This window comes from Neopelma chrysocephalum, unplaced genomic scaffold (assembly GCF_003984885.1).
Source record: "Neopelma chrysocephalum unplaced genomic scaffold, ASM398488v2 Primary Assembly neopelma1_44, whole genome shotgun sequence".
NCBI lineage: Eukaryota > Metazoa > Chordata > Aves > Passeriformes > Pipridae > Neopelma > Neopelma chrysocephalum.
In genome coordinates, this window is record NW_020897703.1 from 6,957,147 (window position 1) to 6,980,235 (window position 23,089).

The window sequence follows — 23,089 nt, forward strand, 5'->3', positions numbered from 1 at the left end:
AGCAATAACAAAAACATCTCTGTATTATCAACTCTGTGTTCAGCACTAATCCAAAACACAGCCCCATATCAGCCACTGTGAAGAAAATAAACTCTATCCCAGCCAAACCCAGCACAGGTTTGCTAGAAATTAACAGATCTGCAATCTTTGGCCTTGGAGAATCCATAATTACAAAGCAAAAAAACCACCCATGGAGCTACTTTAGGATTTTATCTCTGTATTTAACTGGATCCTAGAACTTTGTACTCACCCATCCAAAAGTAAGTCTTCTCTATCTTTGGGGTGGACCTACCTTGCAGGCATCCTTATCATGGCCAGGGATCCACCCAGACACTGCCTGCAGACTCAGGAGATCCAGTCTCCAGCCAGATTTTATACCCTCACACAAACCCATGTGCACCAAAGTCAATCACCAACATCTCAGCTCTCCTATCTCTGTAATGCAATAATTATGAGAGCATCCAAACAGTTCCTCCAGCAATTCCCACCGATGATCTTATGTTAGCACAAACCACGTTGCCCATCAGAGACTGCAGAAAGGATGAAGGGGTGGGAGGTGGAGAGGATGCACATGAAGACCTGGCTATCTTTTGTTACTGTCACAGGTGCTTGGTTTAGATATCTGGGAAACAATCCCCACATCGTGCCTGGTTGGAAAGGAGAGGAAGCTATCTTTGAAGTCACATTTGGAGTCACAGAATTTTTTTATATACAAAAAATATCAGCTTGTGCAATAGCATGACCCACCCCAGCTTACCCTCAGACAAGTTGTTGCAAAAGATTGTTAGGGTATATGTGTACAGTGTCAGTTTTCCTATGTAGCTATTCTTTATTTTACCAAATCATTAAAGAGAAGCCTTCTCAACTTCTTCCTTCCATCTCTCTCCCATATGCAGTATATTACAGAATTGCACAAAAGGGAGCAGGAATTCTTGCTCCAATTGCTCTAATATGTATTCGGTTATAATATTAGTTATATTTACAGTAGGTTAATATAGAAGTAGTGCTAAAATTATTTGTAGAAGTAGCCCCTATCTGATACCACTTGAATCTGGAATAGAATTTTAGAGCTAGAAACTGAATTTTGTTAAGTAAAAGCTTTCTGCTATAATATGAAGACATGACTGAGAATCTAGTGCTATATATTGAGATGTTAAAATAAAACCTGTTTATCCAGTATTGGTCATTATTTACAGCTCCAGTATATACTAGGGTGTCTTCTTCTTAAGTAATTAAATACTATAATAACTGTGAAAATATAAACACTTTATTTGCAGCAGTAATTCCTAAGAGTAACAAGAAATGTTGGCATGTGTGTGATAGCTTGCTGACAGCTATGTATGCAAAGATAATCTCCTCTAATAAGTACAAAATTAATTTGGATGATTCAGACACACCAAAAGTATTATCAGGAGTGGCTGACCTAAGAAAGAATGTTTATATGTATCCAGAGAAGTAATCTTACATCTTACAAAGTCAGTGAAACCAAACAAAAACCCCACAAAAACTTCTTGACTTGTAAACTGAGTAAATCTAACATGAGAATCACTGAAAGGGAATGAATTTGGGACCTCATACTGTCACTTTTACCACGGGCAGAATTTCAAAGAGCATTTATCTTGAAAACTGTTATTTTTGTGCAAATAGGTCATGCAGTTCTTTCATGCCATGTTTGACCTTGGCTGGACTCCAGGTGCCCAACAAACTGCTCTATCACTCCCTTTATCAGAAAGACAGGGGAAGAAAATAAGATGGAAAACCCCCCACAACTCAGTGGGCTGAGATAAAGGCACTTTACTAAAGAAAAAGCGAAAGGTTGCATGTGTGCACATGGTCGTATGACCCAATATAATCAGTGACTTATCAACTAGATCTGTTCAGCTGACAAAGAGAGACCCATTTCTATTGAATTTGAGCAGAAAAATTGAGCAGGGCCCTTTCTGACTATGGCATAACCAGTAATAAATATTCTGTGAGAACACCACTGTTGAAAGGTCTATTCCTTAATGTATTGCCAAAAGAATTTAGATTGCTCATTGAAAGTGGGTTTAGTTCTACAGTATTAGGCACCATGTGCAGCTAAACATGTTCAACTCAGCTAGTCTTCCTTTCCTTACAATTTTTACAGTTTGGATTTTAAGTAAACATATGTAAGTCAGTATATATATGTAAATAAAGTAAATATATGTACGCATGTTCCTTCATGACTCCTTCCTTGGTTTACCACAAGCACCGCTATATTTTACAGATTAAAGAAGCTTTTGAACAGAGTGTGAGTCTATCAGCAACTGGCTACTTTAGGTAATATATTTTTGTTCCTTAAAAATGCATAGGTTAGACCAGGACTGATTTCTGAAGATAATCAAGGATGTAAATAGAAGCTCCTGTCCAATAGTTCTTTCAAATGGTTCATCTTATTTTTATGTAATTAATTGATATATTGGGGGTTGAAAGAATAAAGTTTAGGTGTTAATTTACGACTAGCCCTATGTGGACTCTCTGGAAGGTATTAAAAGAATAATTTGTGCCATCTTTGCTCCATGATTTGGCCATTAGCAAACCAGAAAGCATCAAAAAAGGGACTGCTGCCTGTAACAGTAGGTGTGCAAAGGGGGATATAGTTTGTTTACTGGAGGCTGTATTGCTATAAGCTATAAATGCCATTGTACTACCAATTATTTACAATTTTATCCACAAACTGGATCACACCAAGTTGCATGACAAGAAGAACAGTGGCAACATTAAAGTATTTATCCAGGACACACCTGTAACTAGCAACCAGGTGCACCTGTGAAAAAAATATGCCCATTTGATTCTAGATGAGAGCCCTAAGGTTATTTCTCTTTAGAGGAGGGAGAGTTTAAAATGTCTGGTTGAGTTTAGTAGAAAAGCTTATGGTAATTTTTTTTTAACACTAACTCAGGAATCAGATGCCATGATTCAGCACTAAGTGAAAGCTGGAGACTTAGGGCTCACATTAAAAGTGAGGTTGCTAATTGACCCTAGTTTTTGGAGTCATTGTTTTGACCTCTCTGCTACTGGAGCCTCACAAAATTCCCACCATATATACTCTTAGATATGGATTTATTCACAACAGCATGCTATTGGAGGACACAATAACCTTAAACACAGTTCCCACTGCTCTCTCTCAGAGCAGTCTCATCATTCTTTTTCTTTGAATTCTTTCACTGTGTTTATAAAGAACCAGAAAGGAAAAATTCTTGTGCTATAACTCAGGTGGGATTCAAAGCAAAGCTTTTCTCTTAGCCTGCTGTGCCTTATATCTGCTCTCCATCCATGAGTATTTCCCACTTATCAATAACAACTTTTCAGGTCTTCAGGCAGTCTGGAGTAAGTTTAAGAGGCACTTTGCAAACCCAGACATATTTAAAACACCCAGAAATGCCCAAATAAAATGTCCCTTCTTGCTGTTAAGTCTGTTCAAATATGTTTTCTGCTTATGAAGCCCTTTAGGAATGTAGATATCACCAAAGTAATGAACAACAGTCATACTTTGCTATTGACATTTAATGGGGTCCAAAAATATCTGCAGATCCCTGAGCCTCAGATCCTGTATTGATCTTGTTCTTATCCACTCATATTCTCTACATCCAAGAATCTCCAAGGCAGCAGAGGTAGATGGGCTATGAGAAATTGAATATGTGGATTTTGTGTATCCCTTTTTCCATGCATGGTTCTATTCTATAATTGCTTTATGTGGTATAATTTTAAATATGCTCAGTAAAGACATTTCAGTCATATATGGCCAGAAAATATGCCTTAGTCCCACAGCTCACACAGTTGGGAGATACTACATTTCCCTGTCCTTTTGTGTACCTTGGATTTACCCTGTCAATCCTGACTACTCTGGTCTCCTCAGTTAGTCCCACTCTCTTCTAAGTAATTACACCTTTATTTCAATAGTCCTGTTTTAACCCTCTCACTCATTCTGTAGGCTGTTTCTATAATTAACTCTTTTGTTTATCTCTTGTAAATTATTCTTTCATAGGTCCTGGCAAGTTTTCCTCCCATTTTCTAAATTCCCTTATGTGCTATTACCTAAGCAACCATTACCTTAAATTTTTACTCTGTATTTGATTACTGGGCTTTTATTAATATATGTCTGTGATTATGGTGATTATAGAGTCTCCTAAACTGAAATAGCTTACTTGTCTGCTAAATTTTATATAAATACCAGATGCATCAAACCTAAGCTACCAGTGCTCTGTAGGATTTCATGGAACTTTGGAGTTCTGACCTGTTATTTAAGATTTCTCTGAAGATTTTATACATAAGATCTTAATACTTAAGATTTCACAAGTAGTTTCAAACTTCGAAGTGGTCCTCTGCTTTGTTATAATGCAAACTGTCATCAGTTTTCTTCTTATGGTCTTTGTTTCTTCCATCAGAGGTTACAGTGAACACATGGATTGGGAGAAAGGGGAAGGACAGCCATTCACATATTTTCTTTATGGAGCTGCTTGTTCAGAGGTTGAAATTAACTGTCTAACAGGAGATCACAAGGTAATAATTGAGTGTCATGAAAGTTTTGTAAATGAGGCTTACTCCAACAACGATTCAGGCTTTGCGTTCATAAGTGGCCTGTCTTCACATGACAGTAAATATATCAACAGTGTAAATGCAAATTACAGTGGAGCACAATGAAAGCTGTGCAGTGTTAACCAGCTTCTGGCACATCTGTACTAATGTCATATGTGTTCACCTTTTGGGTTATGGCTGACACCTAACATGTTCTTTGCCTGTTCTCTCCTTGTTTGTCAGCAAACAACTTACAGCAATATTCAATTTCCAAGCTTTTGACCATTTGGATAGATAAATCTCATAGACTTGCTGATCATATGCCCTCTATCTATGCTACATGTGTATTTATATGGAGATTTCCCTGTGCAATGGGAAAAATCTGGCAGGGCTGTCTCTGGCTAAACTTCTGTTAAAGTTGAGACAAGCCCATTTTGCTTGTAATGGAATATTGGAAGTTATTTTGAAATTGTGTTCACGGAGGGGCCTCTATCTTAGTATATATTATTTCACTGAATACCAACTCTAACCCACATTGTCTTCTGATGCCTCCACTCCATGCATCTCTCTCAATAATATAAATTTGAATTTAATTAACAGAATCTCAGAACAGACATTGTTATGGACGTTGGATGCAGCATAAATCCAGCTGTGGATATAGGACAGGTATGTGCAAAGAATTTTCTGCTGTCTTATTTCTGTTACATTGATATCCTTATCTGAAGTGAGAATTACCTCATTAGTTCAGAAAACATTCATTTCTTACTAGATTACAGAATCATAGATCATATTTGAAGGTCTTTTGCTTATAGACTTGCCCCATTTGAGTTAGTGTCAGAGCTTTGTAGATGTCAATGAAGCTTGAATTTTACCCATGAAGATAATGTGTAATATGTATATATGCCTATTGTCTACTGGACTTAAATTCTGTTTGTGGTCTGCAGTCTCCAAGTTGTTTGACCTGCCCTGCCCACTTGATAGCAGGGAAATACCTTTATTCATTGCAGGCTGGTCCACAGATCTCATCACTTCATCATGAAAGCATTTGTCCTCTCGGGTATGAGAGAGGAGTGTGAAAGCTTTTATTGTCACAGCTGCTCCAGAATGTTGAAGAATCGCATTAGTCAAAGAGAAAAGAAAAAGGCTTTCTAACAGATGATGAAACAAATCAGTTCTTGACAAAGTTTTACTCACTGAACCAAACATAAATACTAAATGCTATTTCTTATCTTATTTAAAGATTGAAGGTGCTTTTGTTCAAGGCATTGGACTGTACACAATGGAGGAATTAAAATACTCTCCAGAAGGAGTCCTCTGTACTCGAGGTCCAGATCAGTATAAGATCCCTGCTGTTTGTGATATTCCAGAACAGTTTAGTGTTTCCCTGTTGTCACCTTCCCAAAATCCTTATGCCATCTATGCGTCCAAGGTAAGCAAAACATCACAGAACCTAATTTTAAATCCCAGAACAAACAGAGAAATTACTCTGATATAAAACATGTATAAGTTTTGAGTTCTTCTTCTTTAGCATTTCAAACAAGTGTCCAGTAAATTGTTTTATTTATGACATCAGGAAAGCTAATAAGAAAAGACATAATGCGAGATATTGTTGCATCACTTTCATGATTGGCAAGTAGTGATTTTAGGGTTTTGTTAACAGACCATTTGGGACCCCTGGTGGCCTAGTGGTTAGCATGCAGGACTCTCACCCCTGCGACCCAGGTTCGAATCCCAGCCAGTCCCCCGGGCAGATGGAGCTCGTTAGCCCTGTGAGGCCATCCATCTATGAGAAGGTCACTCTAAACAAACCTACGTCCTGAGGACCTCACTGCCATTGTCCAAGCTTGCTTGGCCCCGGCAGATGAACCTTAGGATTAAAGGGTGGGCTCAGTTCAGCGCATGCTGTGTCTCACCTAAAAAATCCATTGCGCAGGCTGGAAAGGTAAAAAGACCTTTCCCCAAATCTTCGTTCGCGAAGACTGGCCATTATTATATATTATTATTATTTATTATTAACAGACCATACACAGAAGCTACAAGCTGAATTTGAAACCATACTTCTAAAATATGGTGATAAACTGAAGGGTTAGAACAAAAATACTAAAGCAATGGATGGAGAAATCATAATGCCAATGAGAGTGTGCAGCTTACTTGTGTGTGCTATGCAACACAAAATAGGACTGCACGTGTGTATTTACATGAGAGACTGGCTCAAGTCTTCACTTGGTGTAATCATTGTTTCAATTTACACCAGCAAATATTCTGGTCAGTTTCATATAAATAGTAATGGTCAATCAATATGAAGGTAATTCTGAAAATTTCCATCTGTTCCAAGTATTAGGTATGCTTTTAGAACACAGTAAAATGAAACAGCACAATAGAAGGAAAAAGCATATTTTACAGCAAGAGTTAATAAAGAACAAAAATATTATTAAAGAATATTATTAAAGATCCTTCAAAATTATTTAAAGCTGTCTGAGTTTGAAAAAAAAATCATCTAGGTGAAGGAGTAACATAGTTGATTGGGAGGAGATCTAGAGAGCTGACGCTAATATCCTTCTTCAAACATACTTTTATCCTTTTCTGTGAACTTATCTCCAATAATTACCCTTAAAATTCACTGTAGGAAGGGGTAATTCTGTGTTCATGCAGCATATTTGGGGAAAATACTTGGTTCTCTGATTTTAGCCAAAAGATATGTAAGATTCAATTGCAATATCCCAATGCAGTTCAGATTAAAATATTCAATACCACAGCATTGAGAGGACTATGGAATAAGGGTGGATTTGACCTGTCTTTGAGGTAAGAAACAAATGTGAATCTTCTGGCAGAACTAGTGAGAGGATATCAAGCCCACTGAGGTCAGTGGTATTTGTCTGCAGGGAATTACCAAGAGTTCAAACTTTGTTCCTTAGTTTTAGCTGTACCTGGGTTTGGATGGTTTTAATTTTATCTGCTAGTTATTCTAAATTTAAGTTTAACCATGAGCCAAAAGGATTCTAAAACAATGGCTGACACTTCAAATCAACCTTTTTAGTACACTGGAAGCAGCTACCTCCAGAAGACTTGGTGTGATCTAACCTTGCCTCCTCTAAATCTAAAATAAACTTCCTTACTGAAGGATGAAACAGTTCTTGAATGACTGATTTTAAACTTTTTAGTTAATTTTCATCTGGCATGTACTCCTCCCATTTGCTCAAAACCTACACCTATATGACTTTTTTTCCTTTTCAGGGAATAGGTGAGGCAGGACTTTTCTTGGGATGCTCTGTGTTCTTCGCTTTGAGAGATGCAGTAACTAGTGTGAGAAATGAAAGAGGACTGAAGAAGCCCTTTGCACTGAATAGCCCTCTGACTGCTGAACAAATACGGGCAAGCTGCGCTGATGACTTTACTGAGCTGGTAATAGAAGGATGGGGAAGGGTCTATTTAACTGTTGCTGGGTACAAGTGTATACAAGTGCACCCTCATGGTGTGTCTCCAATTGGTCGTGCTTTGTATACAGCTCCTTGTAACTGAAATGCCTGGTATAATTTTTTTCCTGTGAAATTTATAATTTTTACAATTCCCTCTTTCCCTGAAGCCTACTCTTTTCTTCTGTATGTCAAATCCCATAGAGGACTCAATAGCTCATCTTATTGATATGCAGTGGATCAGCCTCCAGGCATCTTCAGTCTCCTTCCAGGTGCTAGCACTCTGGCACTGTCACCTCATTCTGGTACTCTTTGCTATGCTCGGTACTCTTTGGGATAAAAATAATGAACTCAGAGCTAACAAGAAGATACAGAAGAAGAAAAACGAGGCAACACAGTTCTCATAATACTGGTCCTTTAGGGTTTCTGCAACTGTTCACTGTATTCATGTTCCCACTGCTATTACAATTCTTTTTCTGTGCAGTTTTTTATTTAGTGAGGCGAGGTCCTTGTCAGCATATAAATTCATGCTGTGCCCTGAAACTCTGAGGCTCTGCTACGGAAACTCTTGAGCTCTCAGTCACAGATTAATCCCATGGTATTTCTGTGATTGTGGTGAGGCACCACTGGCCCCTGACTCAGTAGATTTGTGGGCTTACTCTCTTTGCAGGAACTTGCAGGAGATGAGGTCCACCAGTGCAGGGACCTTCTCCATCTCTGTTTAGCCCTGACCTCAGTTATTACTGACCTTCCTTCCAGCCACCCTCCGTAGGTGTCTCCTATATAATACCCTGCTGAGTGACTTCGAAGCACCTGATAAGGGCAGTGTTGGGAGTTTGCCAGTCAAGTAAAGTAACTCTTGTCATTTCTTGCTTGTCTCTTAGATGGCAAACAATGAAGCTGCTTCCTCCGCTCTTCAGGCCGCATCTGTGTGAATGACAGAGACCGGAATGAAAAACTGATTTACTGCTCCAAGACACACTTATCAACACACAGTTACATATGTTTTCTCATTTTCTTATTTTCAGAATAGAATCAGCTACCAAAAATATGCATTTTACATCTTCTATCCTTATCTTCATTCTTTCTCCAGTATATTCATTACAGTATTTCACTTAAATGACTGCATTTAGTTGCTAGAAATACATCTTCTGCATTTGAAGTATATGTATTCAACCAGAAAGGTCTGCTGAACAGTACAGCTCAAACGCTGTAGGAAAGGAAAATTAGAATGAAGTATAAAGGTATGCTAGATAACTTACTGCCACTTATTACACCCAGCAACTTCATATGATAAATGATTTTGTAATGGCTTCAGCTAATTTTCTAATTTAGATCTCAATCTTGCAGTGGAGTGTGAGGGCAGAAGTCTTTGTCAAAGACTCAGAACTTATTGGATTCAGTCCCTTTTTGATCAGAAGTGATGCTCTGACTTGTAGTAAAGCTACTTTAGATTCTTTTGGCACAGACATCTTTGTGTCAAAAAAACACAAGAAACAAGAGTTACAATTCTCTTTTGCTATGCCAGGAAAGTTGACCTACATATATAGACCATGAATTTTATTCTGAAAATTGGCAGAGTCAGTTGTAATTTCCACCAGAAGCTTTCTTTTTCTCATGGGGCAAGCCAAAAGCCTCTGAACTTAATGTAAAAACTGACATGGAGTTCAGTGTGCTTTGAATGGGAGACTGGATGAACCTGTCTCTGGAAAGGATTCTTAACCAGTGCTTAATCCTGTACTCAGAAGTATATTAAGCCATGAAAGTGCAATTAACAGCTTTCTCCCACTCTTGGCCACTCCTGAAATAAAGCAAATAAAAAAAGCCCCATAATGAGATCAAAAGATGTTCTGCAAAGATCAAACATCTAATGCTGCCAGCATACAATGGGATTAGACCACACCCGAGCAGTAGCACCTGGAGAAAACAGGAAAATATAAAGCAACACTATATTAAATGGTAACAAAAATTCTGATGTTAATACATTTGAAGTATGTATATATTTGTAACCTATGGTGAGACCAAGAAATAACTTTCAAGTTATGAAAGCTCCAGTCACAATATTTAGTTTTCAGCATCAGAATCCCCAATACTGAATTAATTGACAACATCAGCCCTTCCTGCTCTTCAAGTGTGAAGACAAGATTTCAGTTCTGAATGTGCAATCACATAAATACACAAATCCCCATGGCATCTGCACTTGAGGCTTTAATCTGGGATGTGTCCTAGCATAGAGAAAACACTTCACTTTTTTAGTGAGTCTACAAAACTTACCTTAAGTAGCACCAGAAAAATTGCAACACGTTCTTTAATAATAAAGCAGAAGCGGGAAAATCAGTAGTTTAAATGTTCACTGTGTGGCTTCAGTGAACCTCTCCATCAGTTATTCCTTGCTAAGCATTGGGATTGCTCTTCCACTTACAGGTTACATTGCTCCAGCACTATGACAACTGCCATTCCTACTGGAAGTAAATGGCTTTAATCTGTTTGACATGTCAACCTGCAGGCTCTTATTATTGCACTGCCTCTCAGTTTTCCACAATTTTCTCTTCTTGCCCTCTGTCCCTTTTACAAGTTGATACTGTATCTGTGACAGAAATCAGGTCAGTAGCTTAAAACAGCTTTTTGCATTGGCTGTTAAGATATGAAATCTTTATTGCTTCAGTTTGTCTCTCTGTAACCACTATGAGTAGGTGAAATGCAGCTGCTTAAACATAGCTGTCCAGACCATCTTAGATATCATAAGACAGCAGAGGCATAGGAGAGTACAGGACTGGAAGATATGATAGAGCAACTGGAGGTCAAGCAGGTAATAGCAAATCATCTGAAGTGGCACTGAAAGTGTGATTTAGGCAGCTGAAGCCTTATCGGTTTTTACTTATTTTTCTTCACTTTCTTTGTATTACTTTGGCTTTTATTTATTGTTAAAAGGTCAATAAATCAAATTAAATGTGAATGCTGCTGCCACAATTTGTTTTTCTGATTTGGAACAGCTTCTTAGTTTCACTGCATGGGTTTGTCAATGACAACTCACAACCCCACATATCTATAACAGCCAAAAAATACGTGTAAATTCTGGGATATGCTGAAGCAGGGAGCCTATAGGTCTACTGAAATGGGGGGAAGCTACATTTTCTGTTGTTATCCTATGTACCTATGCACCAGCACAGGTGCTAGTTAGTTACAGACAAGTCAAATCTTCCAAAATCATTGCCTGATCCTCACAGGCAATGCCATCTCCCCACCTGCAGTGCTGAGGTGTTTGCACTCTGAGGACTCATCGTGTTCTAGACCCGCACTTTGTTGTCTGCAGTGCAAATCTTGTCTGCTTGTCCGTATTTCTCAGTCATTACTGACAAAGATTCCTCCCTGCCTCTTTACAAGTGGCACTGTTGTCTAGTTGTCTCAGTAAATTCTATACATGTAGCAAATATGAGTTGTTGTTTATTTTGGGTCCAAACGTATTAAGCTGTTTGCTGGCTTTTAGGTGTTTGAAAAACTGCATGGAAGCAAGAAATATCAGCAATTAACCATCCTGGCAGATGATAGTATAGCTACCATGGGACATTATGAAAGGAATTTTCTTGGACTACACAGGGAGATAAACAAGCAGAAATGTTGGGGCTCCAAAGGAACTGACATAGTGGATGGGTACACATTAATGTGCACTGTAACTGCACAGTTACACCCAAACTGGAGATGGTTGAGAAGAACTCTTTCTACTAATTTTCTTCATAAGAGAAGTGTTTCTTACAATTATTCACCCTCAGCAGTCCCATTCTGTGTGGTGTAAGCTTAAACACCTAATATAAATACTAGGTTCTGGTTTGGAGGGCTAGTGGTCTCTAAATAGGTATTGTTCTGCCAAAATCAGGTATTTGGTCTGGTTCCTTCTGTTCTCAGGCCTTTGAATTGCATTGTCATACCTACAACACGTGGAATCTACACTGATGCTGCAGTTGGCAGGATGCATTAGGGCTTTTGCCTACAGAGACCTGGTGACTGGCATGGCTTCAGTGCTTGTGTTGTTGCAGCTCTCAGGCATAAATTAGGGGCTAAACCACAAAAGCAGCAGCATATCTCTGCTGAGAATAATTTTTTTGCCTTCTGATGGGGAGTGTTAGAAGATCGGGGACTGACTACTTTGTCCTGTAAGCCTACACTGACTCTAAGTGAAATGCAGACACCTTAGCTGGAAAATGTGAAAATGGTAAATGAAGCAGAAGACATGTACATACATAAATGGAGACTTTTTAAAAACATATACATAATTCCCCTTTAAAAAGAAAAAGAAGACCAACTGTAATAAGGCATTTTAAGATTAATGACCTTGTTTCCTGGACAGGCATACAGAGAAATGAATCTAGAACTCCAAATCAGTATTTGGGATTTCTCTCTTTAAGGACATGGCACGTCTTGAGTATGGTCATCTTATAATAGTACCCCCAGCAGTAAGGACATAGAGCTGGCATGGCATAGAGATAGCCAGAAGGAAATTTTAAATGTGTGTAGAGTAGTAATGTTGATTTTGTTAAAACTTGGTCGCTCTGAAGACAGAAAATCATAGATAGTTCAGGTCAAGGTAAATGAGAACCACGGCTCCACAGCTTTGCATTTGACACCCCACAGAAATGGATAATGTTGCTTGTCCTTGGTTCTTGCATCAGGTATGCCTATGTATTCTAAATTCACTGCATAATATAAAATAAATAGGCCTGGCAGCTGTAGCTCAAGCCAAAAGTACCCCCTCACAGTTGTCTCTTAGGTTACAGGGTTAGAATTAGAGGGGCTCAGATTCTTCCCAGCTTATTTCAAGTCACCAGGGAAGAGTTGGGTTAGGGAGTAGGAGGTGGTGCGTTGGCATCTGACCACGCTTTAATTGCTGAGAAACAATATACATTGCACTGGCTCCTCCCCACCTGCTTATTTGCAGACTGAGCATCAAATTAAACTCTGCAGGAAAAAGCAAACTCAGTCGACCTTTAGGACCATACAGCATTTCATTAATTTCTCTTGATGTGTAAAGCTTTATTTTTCAGACTTTGATGCAACAGCATGGCTTGCCCTCAACAATCAGATGAGCTTGTCTTTTTTGTGAATGGCAGGAAGGTAAGTTTTTAAATGCTTTTTCTTTTTTGAACAGCATGGCTTTAATATTTTCTATTCACATTTGGAAACTGTTATTCTGGAGCAACAGTTTATTCATGGATAATCATCTCTTGTCTTTGATTTTCCTGCTTTATCCCATGGTTTTTACAGAATGTGAGTGACTTTGTATCACCTCTCATAATGCAGATTTTTAGAATTAAAAATAGTTATCTGTTTACTAAAATCTTTTATTAATATACTCCTAAAGTTGATGTAGTTGAAGTGCCTCTCTAGTAAAAGAATATGCAGATTACTAATATAGTTTCAGTAATTCACTAAAAGAAAAGAGTAGCTAGTTTTTTTCTGTTCTTGGTGCCAAACACTCACATTTCATTTTCTAAAACATTTTGTCACATTTTCTTACTTAGCAGGTCAAGTGAATGAGAAGTTCTATTAGCAAAAATGTCACCCAAAATATAATATAAAGTAAAAGGAAGGAAATTTATTTATTTGTTAAAAAAACCAAACCAGCTAACCAACCTTGCTTTTCTAGAGATATTTTTCCGTTATTTGGTCAACACTTTTATACTCTAGAGAGACGGTAATGGCTTTAGTTTGACCAGGTGAATTAAGGAAAATAGTTCAACTTCCTTCTGTCTGTTATGTTTTATCTGTCATTACATGCCAACTGTGCTTAAAGGCATACTCTGAAACCTTATTTCACTCTGCATTTCTGTATAAATTCCTGAACTAGTCTATGTTGTCCTATACATGGTAAATTGGAGCATGCTCCTGATATAGCAGAATTGTTGAGAGAAACCTGAGGTTCAGTCTCTGGTCATTCTGCAGCATTGGGTCCTAACGTTTTTTTTCAAAGTTGTTTGTGTTTTCTTGTGTCCAACAATTTCAAGCACACTGATGGTACAACAATATTCTCGAGACAAGGCTAAAGCAAGGCCTGCATAAGCCCACTCGTACACATTAAACTTCATTAGAATGAAAATATACTTAGATATGTATCCCTCTTGCTCTTCTTACACTAAGATTTTCCTCTGCTGTTATGCTAATGGGTCTCTGCAAATGAAGGGGTAAATATCAACTTCAAGGAGGTAAAATTATGTAGAATTTTCACATGCACAAGTTCATAGCTTTAAAATGAAGGGATTCTGATTCATGCTGTTAGGAATCAACAAAGGATCTAGGCCAAAGACACTTTTCCTTCTAGTCTTGTCTCTCCAAGTGCTTACTTAACCTCTCTTCCCTTTCAGTTCTCTGAGCAAGCAATTATTTCACATATTTGACCAACATTGCCTGACCCATTCATGTATTCTTCTGCAGATTATGATCAAGTGACAGCATCCTGTTGCTAAACAAATGCTCCACACTAATCCGCAATCACTGCATTTAAACACCATAATTAATCCTTGTGAGATGATTATATTAGATTCCTCTCTAACCTATAATCTCTTTTTTTTTTTTTTATTTCATAACATAGGTAATAGAGAGGCAGGCAGATCCCGAAGAATTGCTGCTGTATTATCTAAGAAAGAAGCATATCCTTTTTTTGAACTTTGCCTTTGAGTTCTATAAGTCTGTAAATTAATGCAACTGGGGATTAAGATTGTTTCACTTTTCTTTGGGAACCAGTGTAAACAGAATAAGTAGAAATAGCAAAATATGCCTTGCATTTGTTCTTAGCAGAGCAATCCAATGCTGCATGTGTGTTAGTTATACGGGTATAACATTGGAAATTTTGAACTACTTCTGCAGTAAATAATTTATTTAGGTCCCAGTCCTTCAGAGAGTTTTATATAGGCTTATTTTATTATCTTATTACTTTTGTTTTGTTATTTGAGGCTCTTCAGGTTGCTAACTGCTGTCAGGGCTCTGTTGACTTCAGTGGCAGTTGTCCCAGCTAAGAAGCTGCCATGCAGCTTCTAAAGTTAAGCAAGGGAAGGGAAATGATGAAAGAAAGTGGTGGATTCCACTGGACTGCAGGGCACTGCAGAAGGAAATTGTGGTTTGAGTGTGGAGCCTTTGTGCTGAGGCACATAATGGAGGGAGTCCTTCCATACAGGGTTTAGGTGTGTGCACTTGGGTATTGTGCTCCATTAAAATCACTGTTTTCCTAGGATGTTCTGGAAGCAGCACTGGAAACATACTGAGATCTGTTGATACTGTTTTGCAAACACAAGATACAGATAATTATGTGCAATGATTAGGAAAGTACTGCGAGTAAGGCTAATAAGACCTATTGCTGTATTTGCTCAACCCATCCCTTTTACAGGGGAGCACCCTCCAGTTCTGCACATGCAGATAAAACAAGGGAGACTCAGAAGAACATAAAGAAAAAATATCTTTTGAATATGGTAATTTCTTTTCTTTAACGTTCTCCTTTGCAGTCCGTCTTTCAGGTACAAAATATGGCTGTGGGGTAGGAGGCTGTGGTGCCTGCACTGTGATGATATCCACATATGATCCTGTTGCCAAGCTGATACAGTATCCTGGTGCTGATATTTGAAAACAGTAATTTAGTGTTTTGGGAAAACTGACATTCACTGGGAAATTACAGAGTTGAACTCATTATCACACAGTAACAGAGATTTAGATCCTCTCCAATACTTTAAAAAAACCCAAAACAAAACAAAACAAAAACTCAACACTAAACCCCCCAGCTTTCTGGGAAAATGATGTTTTAGATTGAGTTCTTTATGATTTGAGATTTCAACAGCCCTTTTGTCATCTGCCTCTCCTAAGTCCTTTATGCTTATTTGAGGATATGCCACTTTTAATAAATTCTCACTACGTGTTTCACACAATCACTGATGAAATCTCCAAGGACTTTCGCCATAGACTTATTACATTGTGGTTGTACAGTTTCTCCCACGGCAGAGTTAGTAGTTCTGCGTTGTCTCTCCCTGGGTCTTGAAACTTTGTTCTGTTAGAAGTGCTGTGCCTGACTTCCATCACAGCTGGCCCTAGACTTTGGGTTTTAACAAAATATGTAGGGTTTTTTTTTCTTTTAATTAACATTGCACTTCTTTAATTACAAGAGCCTGTTATTTAATGCCTAAGTCCCAGCTCTAGGGGGATGCATACTGTCATGATCCAAGTGCAGGATTTTTTATGCTTGCATATCCTTCTCCCCATGTCTTTCTAACATCAGAAGTCAAAGCATTTCTAGATTAGCTGGAGTGTATATCCTTTGTTTTGTCCCCCACGGACTCATATGACCAAGCTATTTAACACCACAATTCTCCTTCACATATCAAAGTCATCATCCTGCCAACTCCTGCCTTCTCCCATTATGTTCACTGCATGGTGCTGCTGTCATTACTGTGGAAGGGGTTGGAAGCATAAAAACCAGGATTCATCCAATTCAGGTGAGAGTCAGTTGGACTGTGTAAGGCTGCAAGATTATAAGATTGTCCTGTCCTATGTCTGTAACAAAACTGGGATCTGTGAGTCTGTGCAATGCAAAGTCTCTGAAGGGATTCTAGAAACTGAATGGTGTCTGAGCTTTCCAGATGAACAGGTGTTTTGTGGAATTAATACAACAATTGCTGGGTTGTGAATGGCCCTGTATGGACCATGGAAGGAGCTCCTCCTAATGTACTACCATGCAGGGAGCACATCACAATCTCCACAACACAGGACTATCCAAGCATATGCCATGTAGGATGCCAGCTTTCAGAAGGGGATGGGAAGGGACAAAGAGCATCAGCCAGTTTCATTTAGTCACCAGCATGGCCTCCGGCCATCTTACTGAGGACAACAGTCTGTGCATATGTGTAGTATGGGATGAATGATTCCAGATGGCAACCAGACTGACAGGTAATATATTAGGCTTATTTGATCCATGTGCCAGAGATTTCCCTTGGATTAGGTCAGCTCTTTACTTCCTCCACTCTGGCTTGTCCCTGAAAATCACAGTCTGACCGCATAGATTTAAGAATGTTTTCTGAACATTATCTTTTTGTCTCAATATTATTTTCCAAGAGTCATGACTCTGTGACTGGTCTGTGCTGAAGCTCTGGTTGAGGAGATATTCTGCATTCTATCCTTCTTGGTTAGAAACACCTAATGTATGATTGATGTCTAAACGGAAAGTCTCGGGCCTTATTCTATTCTCATAATCAGGATCACGAGGGTCTAAACTGGAGCAAGTATTATCCTTTAACTAGGTGATTGCTCTGAGAATTTGGGGTAGTGAAAATGCTGCTACCGTCCCACAGCTGGTAGATGACATACCTGAAGATGGCTATTCAGAAAGTCAGTGAAGCCACATCCTGGACTGTTGTGCTGTTTTGTTCTAGGAAAGGCTGGCCAAATGCAATGGCTCCCAGTGTGGCTTCTGCACCCCTGGAATGGTGATATCCATGTATGCCTTACTGAGAAACCATGCAGAACCTTCCATGGAGCAGATTATTTCTGCTCTGGATGGTAAGTTACAGGCAGTAAATTGTAAAAAGTATAATAAAAGGATACGTGTTTGATTGCCAAGGTCATAAGTATGATTTAAAGAGCAGTAGATGATGGTAGTAGATGGTGCTCTGATATAGCCATAATGGCTTAAGGACATCTCAAAATCATCAAAAGATGGTTCACAATGACAGCTTCTAAAGGGATACACAGTGGCATTTAGAACTGGATAAATATTTCTGAAAATCCCTGCATTTAGAACAGCCTGTTTTTATAGCCCTCCTGCACCAGCAGCCTCAATATGGTGCAGTAGGAGTACAGTTTTACAAAGAATATGCTGAAAGAGTAGATATAATATACTGAAAGAGTATAGGTATTCACTGAGTAATACAACAAAGTCTTGCTCTTCAAGCAACATTTACTACAATAGGCAAAGCAACTTCAACTCACTTTCAAGTGCCAAGTTTGCTAGCACTCCTATAGCTCCCAAAGTAATTAACCCCTCTCACCAGAAGATTTTGATTTCATGAGGGAAATGTCAGAAATTGCAGTAGAGATTTTATTACTTCTTCTAATTATATATGAAAACCATGATAGTGATGGATGGCAGTAGATTTTGGATTTGATTGTAAAACCCAAACACTGTAGTGGTAGTAGTAATTGTAGAATTTAGTTTTGGATGCTTTTCATAATTTGATTTTTTTACATGCATTCATATAAAGTAATTAATATTATTTTTAGGAATGGCCTTAAAAATAATAAATTTTAATAATATAATCACTATTGGAGTAATATTTCTTATTTTTACATATGTGATTTTGCCCATTTGAGCATAGGGACATAAATTTCAGCATTTTGCATCTGCAGGTTTGATGCCAGACCATTTCCAGTTGTGCTGGTGCTTCCAAACATTGTTCTGGTTTCTTATGATTGATTATCATATGGTTTATTTCAGGTAATTTGTGCCGTTGCACAGGATACAGGCCAATTATAGACAGCTACACATCTTTTGCTAGGGTAGGTCAGAATTTTCAAATATATTTCTTATTTTGGGACAGTTTTTGGTAACTGAAAAGGCTGAACCTCTTTGAATTACCTATCTGGAGTCTTGCATCATATGGAAAATCTTTTTTTGGTTGAGCCTTTGAAAATCTGGCTCTTTTAGTTTGCAAATGTGCCAAGAGCTTACAGCCACCACTGACTTTTGGTTTACATGTACCCTTGCAATGCAGTGGAAAATCCTTCACATCAGTTACAAGGACTTGATCTAAACACCACTGAAGTAATTTTGATTTTTTCCATTTCCTTCATGGATACCTGGGTACCCAAAGGGAACTCACTCCTAGGGTCCTATGGTTTAAGGGGTCTCCTGGAGCAACTTCAAATGGCTGAACAAATCTGATTTGGAACAGGAAGCATCGAAACATTAATTTACAAATAAATCACTAAGCTGCCTCATTGCTTTTATATAATAGAATATGATTTCTTTAGGAGCCAACATGTTGCCAACTCAGAGGAACTGGACAATGTTGCTTTGATCAGGAGGAATATGTCTGTTCATCTTCTACAGGGGGTCAGGTAAGTTACAATAGATTTTTTTTCTTGTTAACTCCTGTTTGCATTGTCAGATTTGAAGGAAGGAGTCATCTTTAACTATGGCAGCAGCTGCTTTTCTAGCTTTGGGCATTTAGACCAGACTGAACTCCAGGCTCTCTGCTCTTGTTGCTGCAGAAAGGCAGCACAAGCATATCTGCATTGTTATTATCTGTGTTATTAGAATCACAGAATTACAGAATATGCTGAGTTGGAAGGGACCCACAAGGATCATCGAGTCCAGTCCTTAGCCCTGCACAGGACCCTCCCCAAGAGTCACACCATGTGCCTGAGAGCACTGTCTAAACGCTCCTTGAACTCTGTCAGGCTTGGTGCTGTGACCACTTCCTGGGGAGCCTGTTCCAGTGCCCAACCACCCTCTGGGTGAAGAATCTTTTTCTAATATCCAACCTAAACCTCCCCTGACACAACTTCAGGCCATTCTCTGGGATCCTGTCACTGGTCACCACAGAGAAATCAGTACCTGCTCCTCCTCTTGCCCTCACGAGGAAGTTGTAACTGCAATGAGGTCTCCCCTCAGTCTCCTCCTCTCCAGGCTGAACAAGCCAAGTGACCTCAGCTGCTCCTCATACACCTTACTTATTTAGTGACATTTTCCAGTGAGAGTGTGGATCTCAATATTAAACATTTATGCCTGCTTTTTTGTGTGTGAAGAAGAAAACTGTTGGTCAGAGACAGTTTTATTAAAAAAGCTGGCCTTGATGTGAAGTTGAACTCCCATAACAGAAGTTTTGCAGCTATCAGCGTGGCTTGTTTCTGTGTGCTTGAGACACCAAATCTGAATTCTTGAAGATGAAACAAAACTATTGCTGTTTAGTGTCAGTGTATTCTTGTAAAGCCTTTCATAAGCATTACTGTGTTGCTAGTGGCTCCAAGATCTTGAGGGAAGTGTCTCATTCTCCTGTGTTGTATTGCAACTGATATATTGGTATTGCTTCAAAATACACATTGTTTTATTCTCACTTTACATATGCACATTGTAAAATCACGAGTCACCTCATTTGTGTTTGTCCTGGCAAAGATTCCAAAATCATTATGTAGAAGGGTACATATGGGAACTCCAGTATACATAAGGAGGATCCTGCTTCAAAAAGGTCCTCCATTCCCTGTGTGCATCTAAGAACTTGTTGTCTTCTTTTCATCCACCTGTAAGAAGAGGCCATAGTGCACTGATCTTGCATCAGAATGAGGATTTTAATTCCTTAGATGAATTTTCTCTGACTGAAAATCTCTAAGAAATCTATAAAGCCAAATGTCTTGGGTGATTGGAAGAAAACTTGTTTTGACAGTGAAAAACTGCAGACCTCCAAGGAATGTGACTGGATGTGTGGATGTTTGTGCACCTGTGTGTTGCCTCTGCCCCTTTAAGAACTGAAAATTGTTGGTGAGCTGCTGCCAAGGTTGTTTGAAGCACAAGTCTAGCAATGGAGTAGTTGCCAGTTACAAAACAGCAATTCCTTTGGATGCCCTCTTATTTGGTTTTCCCTGATTTGCATTCCTCGTAATTGCTTTCATCCAAGGCAAATACCTAGTGCCTAACTATTGTGAGGATCATGGCAGACACAGAATTTTTTTTGCCATTTCATCAATGGTGTCAATCAGTAGACTAAGTCATCCAGAGCCAGATTTTACAGTTACCAAGGCCACAATCTGTTCAGAGGTAATGACTGATTGGGGAAGGAATAAGAGACTTCAGACTAGGATATGTCAATTTTTTTTCCCCCATTCAATGTACTTGAGACTTGTTGATCTCTGGTTTGACAGGATTTTTGATTCCGCAAATAAATCAGTGAGGCAGAAAATACGAACCAGTTCTGCTAGCATAGCGTATTCAGTCTTCTTTTATGTAAGCTTCTGAAAGCTCAGAAGATGGATAGCCTCACCAGAGGCCTCTGCAGAAAAAAGACAGCTGTGAACAAGTAGAAAAAGCTAATTTTTATGGTGCACTGTCAACATTCGGTTCTTGAAGTGGTTATGCAAGGCTGGAGAGGAGCTTTGCATAAGGCTCTCCTAAAGCAGAAAACAATTCTTTCTGATCAGATGGACATTATTTGTTGTCATGTCAAGCTCTGTCAGAAAGCTCCTTAAGAGGCACAGTTATGAACAGAACATAACTATACCATCCAGCCCTGCACTTTCCCACAGTACACATTGCACCCAGTGTGGTGCAATACATTTGCTACGACCGGTTTCAGGAAATACTGCAAGATTTTTCTTGAAGCTTGATGTATTTCAAGCAAAGGCTTGAGAGGGATTGGTTTGATAGTCTGTCTTTTGAGTAGTCTGTGAATAAAGATTAGAAATCAATTCGGGGATCTTGAATTTTTGAATTCAACACAACCTATAAAGTGTCAAAACTCTATCTCACACTAGGAAAGAATCTCATCTGTTGACAAAGACTTGCAACTTAGTCTGAATATGTGCATTCTGATCTCTCTTCCCACCTTCCCCCCCAATTTATTTGCAGATCCCTTCAGGTCTTTGCCATCCAGAACAATTCCTACCCATGGATCCAACACAGGAATTTATATTTCCTCCTGAACTAATGGTAGGCCTTACCGACTTTTGTTATCTTGCAAGCATGACTGAGTTCCTACAGATGTTGAAAACCTTATATTTTTGTGAAACTGAAACATCTATCCTCAGATAAATAGAAAATACTAGTTTTAGTCACAAATAATGAGGCATTCCAATGTGGACAATCCACATGTTGTCATTATTACAAATAGATCATATTTAAAAAGCAAATTGTTTGCCTCTGCAGAACCAACATTTCCCAAAAGAGCTCCTTACTCGTGACCATTATTTTGGACCAGTTGGCTTTTTTGTGGAATATAGTATTTGCTTTGAAAGATCCCAAATGAACTTTCCATCTTTTCTGTTTTGTATTCTCTGTTGGATTCATGTCATTGTTTGCTTCCAGCTGATAAACAGATCCTAGCAACCTGAGACTGGACTTACAGGCAGGTCCACAGGAAAGGCAAATGACTTGAAGAGGAAAGAAGAGGGTTTATTGCAGTAGTTATTGGAAACTCACAGAAGGCCAGATGGAAACTTGAAAAGAGGAGGAGGAGGAAAGTGCCCATAATCTGCAGACAGAGGCAAGAGAAGAGATCTGTGAAAATAGTAAGGCAGGGTTTACCCAAATCAGACTGAGCAGAATCCAAGCAGGCAGCTCCAGGCAGTTTTTTAATCCTCGCTCATGTTTCAGTAGCTTCTTATGAAATTCCTTGTGTGCACTCCTTTTGCAATTCGTGGGCAGTTCTTGCTGATATTACACAACCACCCTAGAGGCACAAAAGTTTATTTGAGTTCTGAAAATGCATGGCACAGTTCTCTGGCTTGTCGCTGTACTACGGAATGCTGTTCACTGCACGGTAGTTGGCTTTGTAAACGTTTGTCATAGAGTCCATCTTTATTGTTTAATGATTACCTCTCAGTGCAGAACATGCTCAGGAAGGCATAAGCTCTTTATGAAACCATGAAGTGGAAAGTAAATTTGCTTTTCTGCTATTGACCTGTCTTGGGGAGACTCATGCTTTAAGAATGCAAGTATTAAGTGAATATTTTGCAAATTTTATACTTGGATTAAAGATCTTGGCTAAAGTGCTGCTGGCTGAAAAAGCTGGTCAGCCAGAAAGGAGGTGCCATCATCTGCTCTACGTGTTCAGACTGAGCTGCCAGGAGGACGGAACTGCTTCTCCAGGCTACACAAGGTGCCCATGCCAGCAGGATTATGATTGCTTCCACAGACACATAGCTCCTGTTTTGTGTTTCAGATATGTCTTTTACCTAGAAGGCCGGTCCATAGCTGGAACTGTTTTCTGGCTAGTCCACTGGTCTGTTTGTTCGCTGCGTTGTCTGCAAAGACAGGTGTTTCAAAGGGATTGCTTTTGCATATTTTGAAATTATGATTCCACATGGCACTTGTCAAATATGAAAAGAACATGTATGATATTCTCAGGGTGAAAAAAAAATTATATAGTTTTGTAAAACAGGAGGTGCTGGAAAAA

The 23,089-nt window shown here is 38.9% G+C and overlaps 2 protein-coding genes across 3 annotated transcripts in view; both read left to right on the forward strand.

Annotated features, from left to right (window-relative positions):
* The window catches only part of AOX1 (aldehyde oxidase 1), a 40,286-nt gene extending 30,510 nt beyond the window's left edge, over positions 1-9,776 (forward strand). Inside the window, exons 30-35 of the mRNA XM_027678222.1 lie at positions 2,249-2,301; positions 4,410-4,524; positions 5,140-5,205; positions 5,780-5,968; positions 7,774-7,941; positions 8,837-9,776. Of these exons, the coding sequence (XP_027534023.1) occupies positions 2,249-2,301; positions 4,410-4,524; positions 5,140-5,205; positions 5,780-5,968; positions 7,774-7,941; positions 8,837-8,887 (642 nt within the window). The 3' untranslated portion in view covers positions 8,888-9,776. The remainder of the gene's footprint in view (positions 1-2,248; positions 2,302-4,409; positions 4,525-5,139; positions 5,206-5,779; positions 5,969-7,773; positions 7,942-8,836) is intronic.
* A 177-nt stretch (positions 9,777-9,953) lies between these two features.
* LOC113965198 (aldehyde oxidase 2-like) overlaps positions 9,954-23,089 on the forward strand; it is a 45,761-nt gene continuing 32,625 nt past the window's right edge. For both annotated transcript variants that reach the window (XR_003533473.1, XM_027678224.1), the window contains exons 1-8: positions 9,954-13,061; positions 14,536-14,593; positions 15,443-15,539; positions 16,315-16,423; positions 17,357-17,483; positions 18,418-18,479; positions 18,954-19,040; positions 21,544-21,624. Coding sequence is in view for 1 of the 2 variants with exons in the window: in XM_027678224.1 (XP_027534025.1) it covers positions 13,008-13,061; positions 14,536-14,593; positions 15,443-15,539; positions 16,315-16,423; positions 17,357-17,483; positions 18,418-18,479; positions 18,954-19,040; positions 21,544-21,624 (675 nt within the window). In the remaining variant the exon portion in view is untranslated. The remainder of the gene's footprint in view (positions 13,062-14,535; positions 14,594-15,442; positions 15,540-16,314; positions 16,424-17,356; positions 17,484-18,417; positions 18,480-18,953; positions 19,041-21,543; positions 21,625-23,089) is intronic.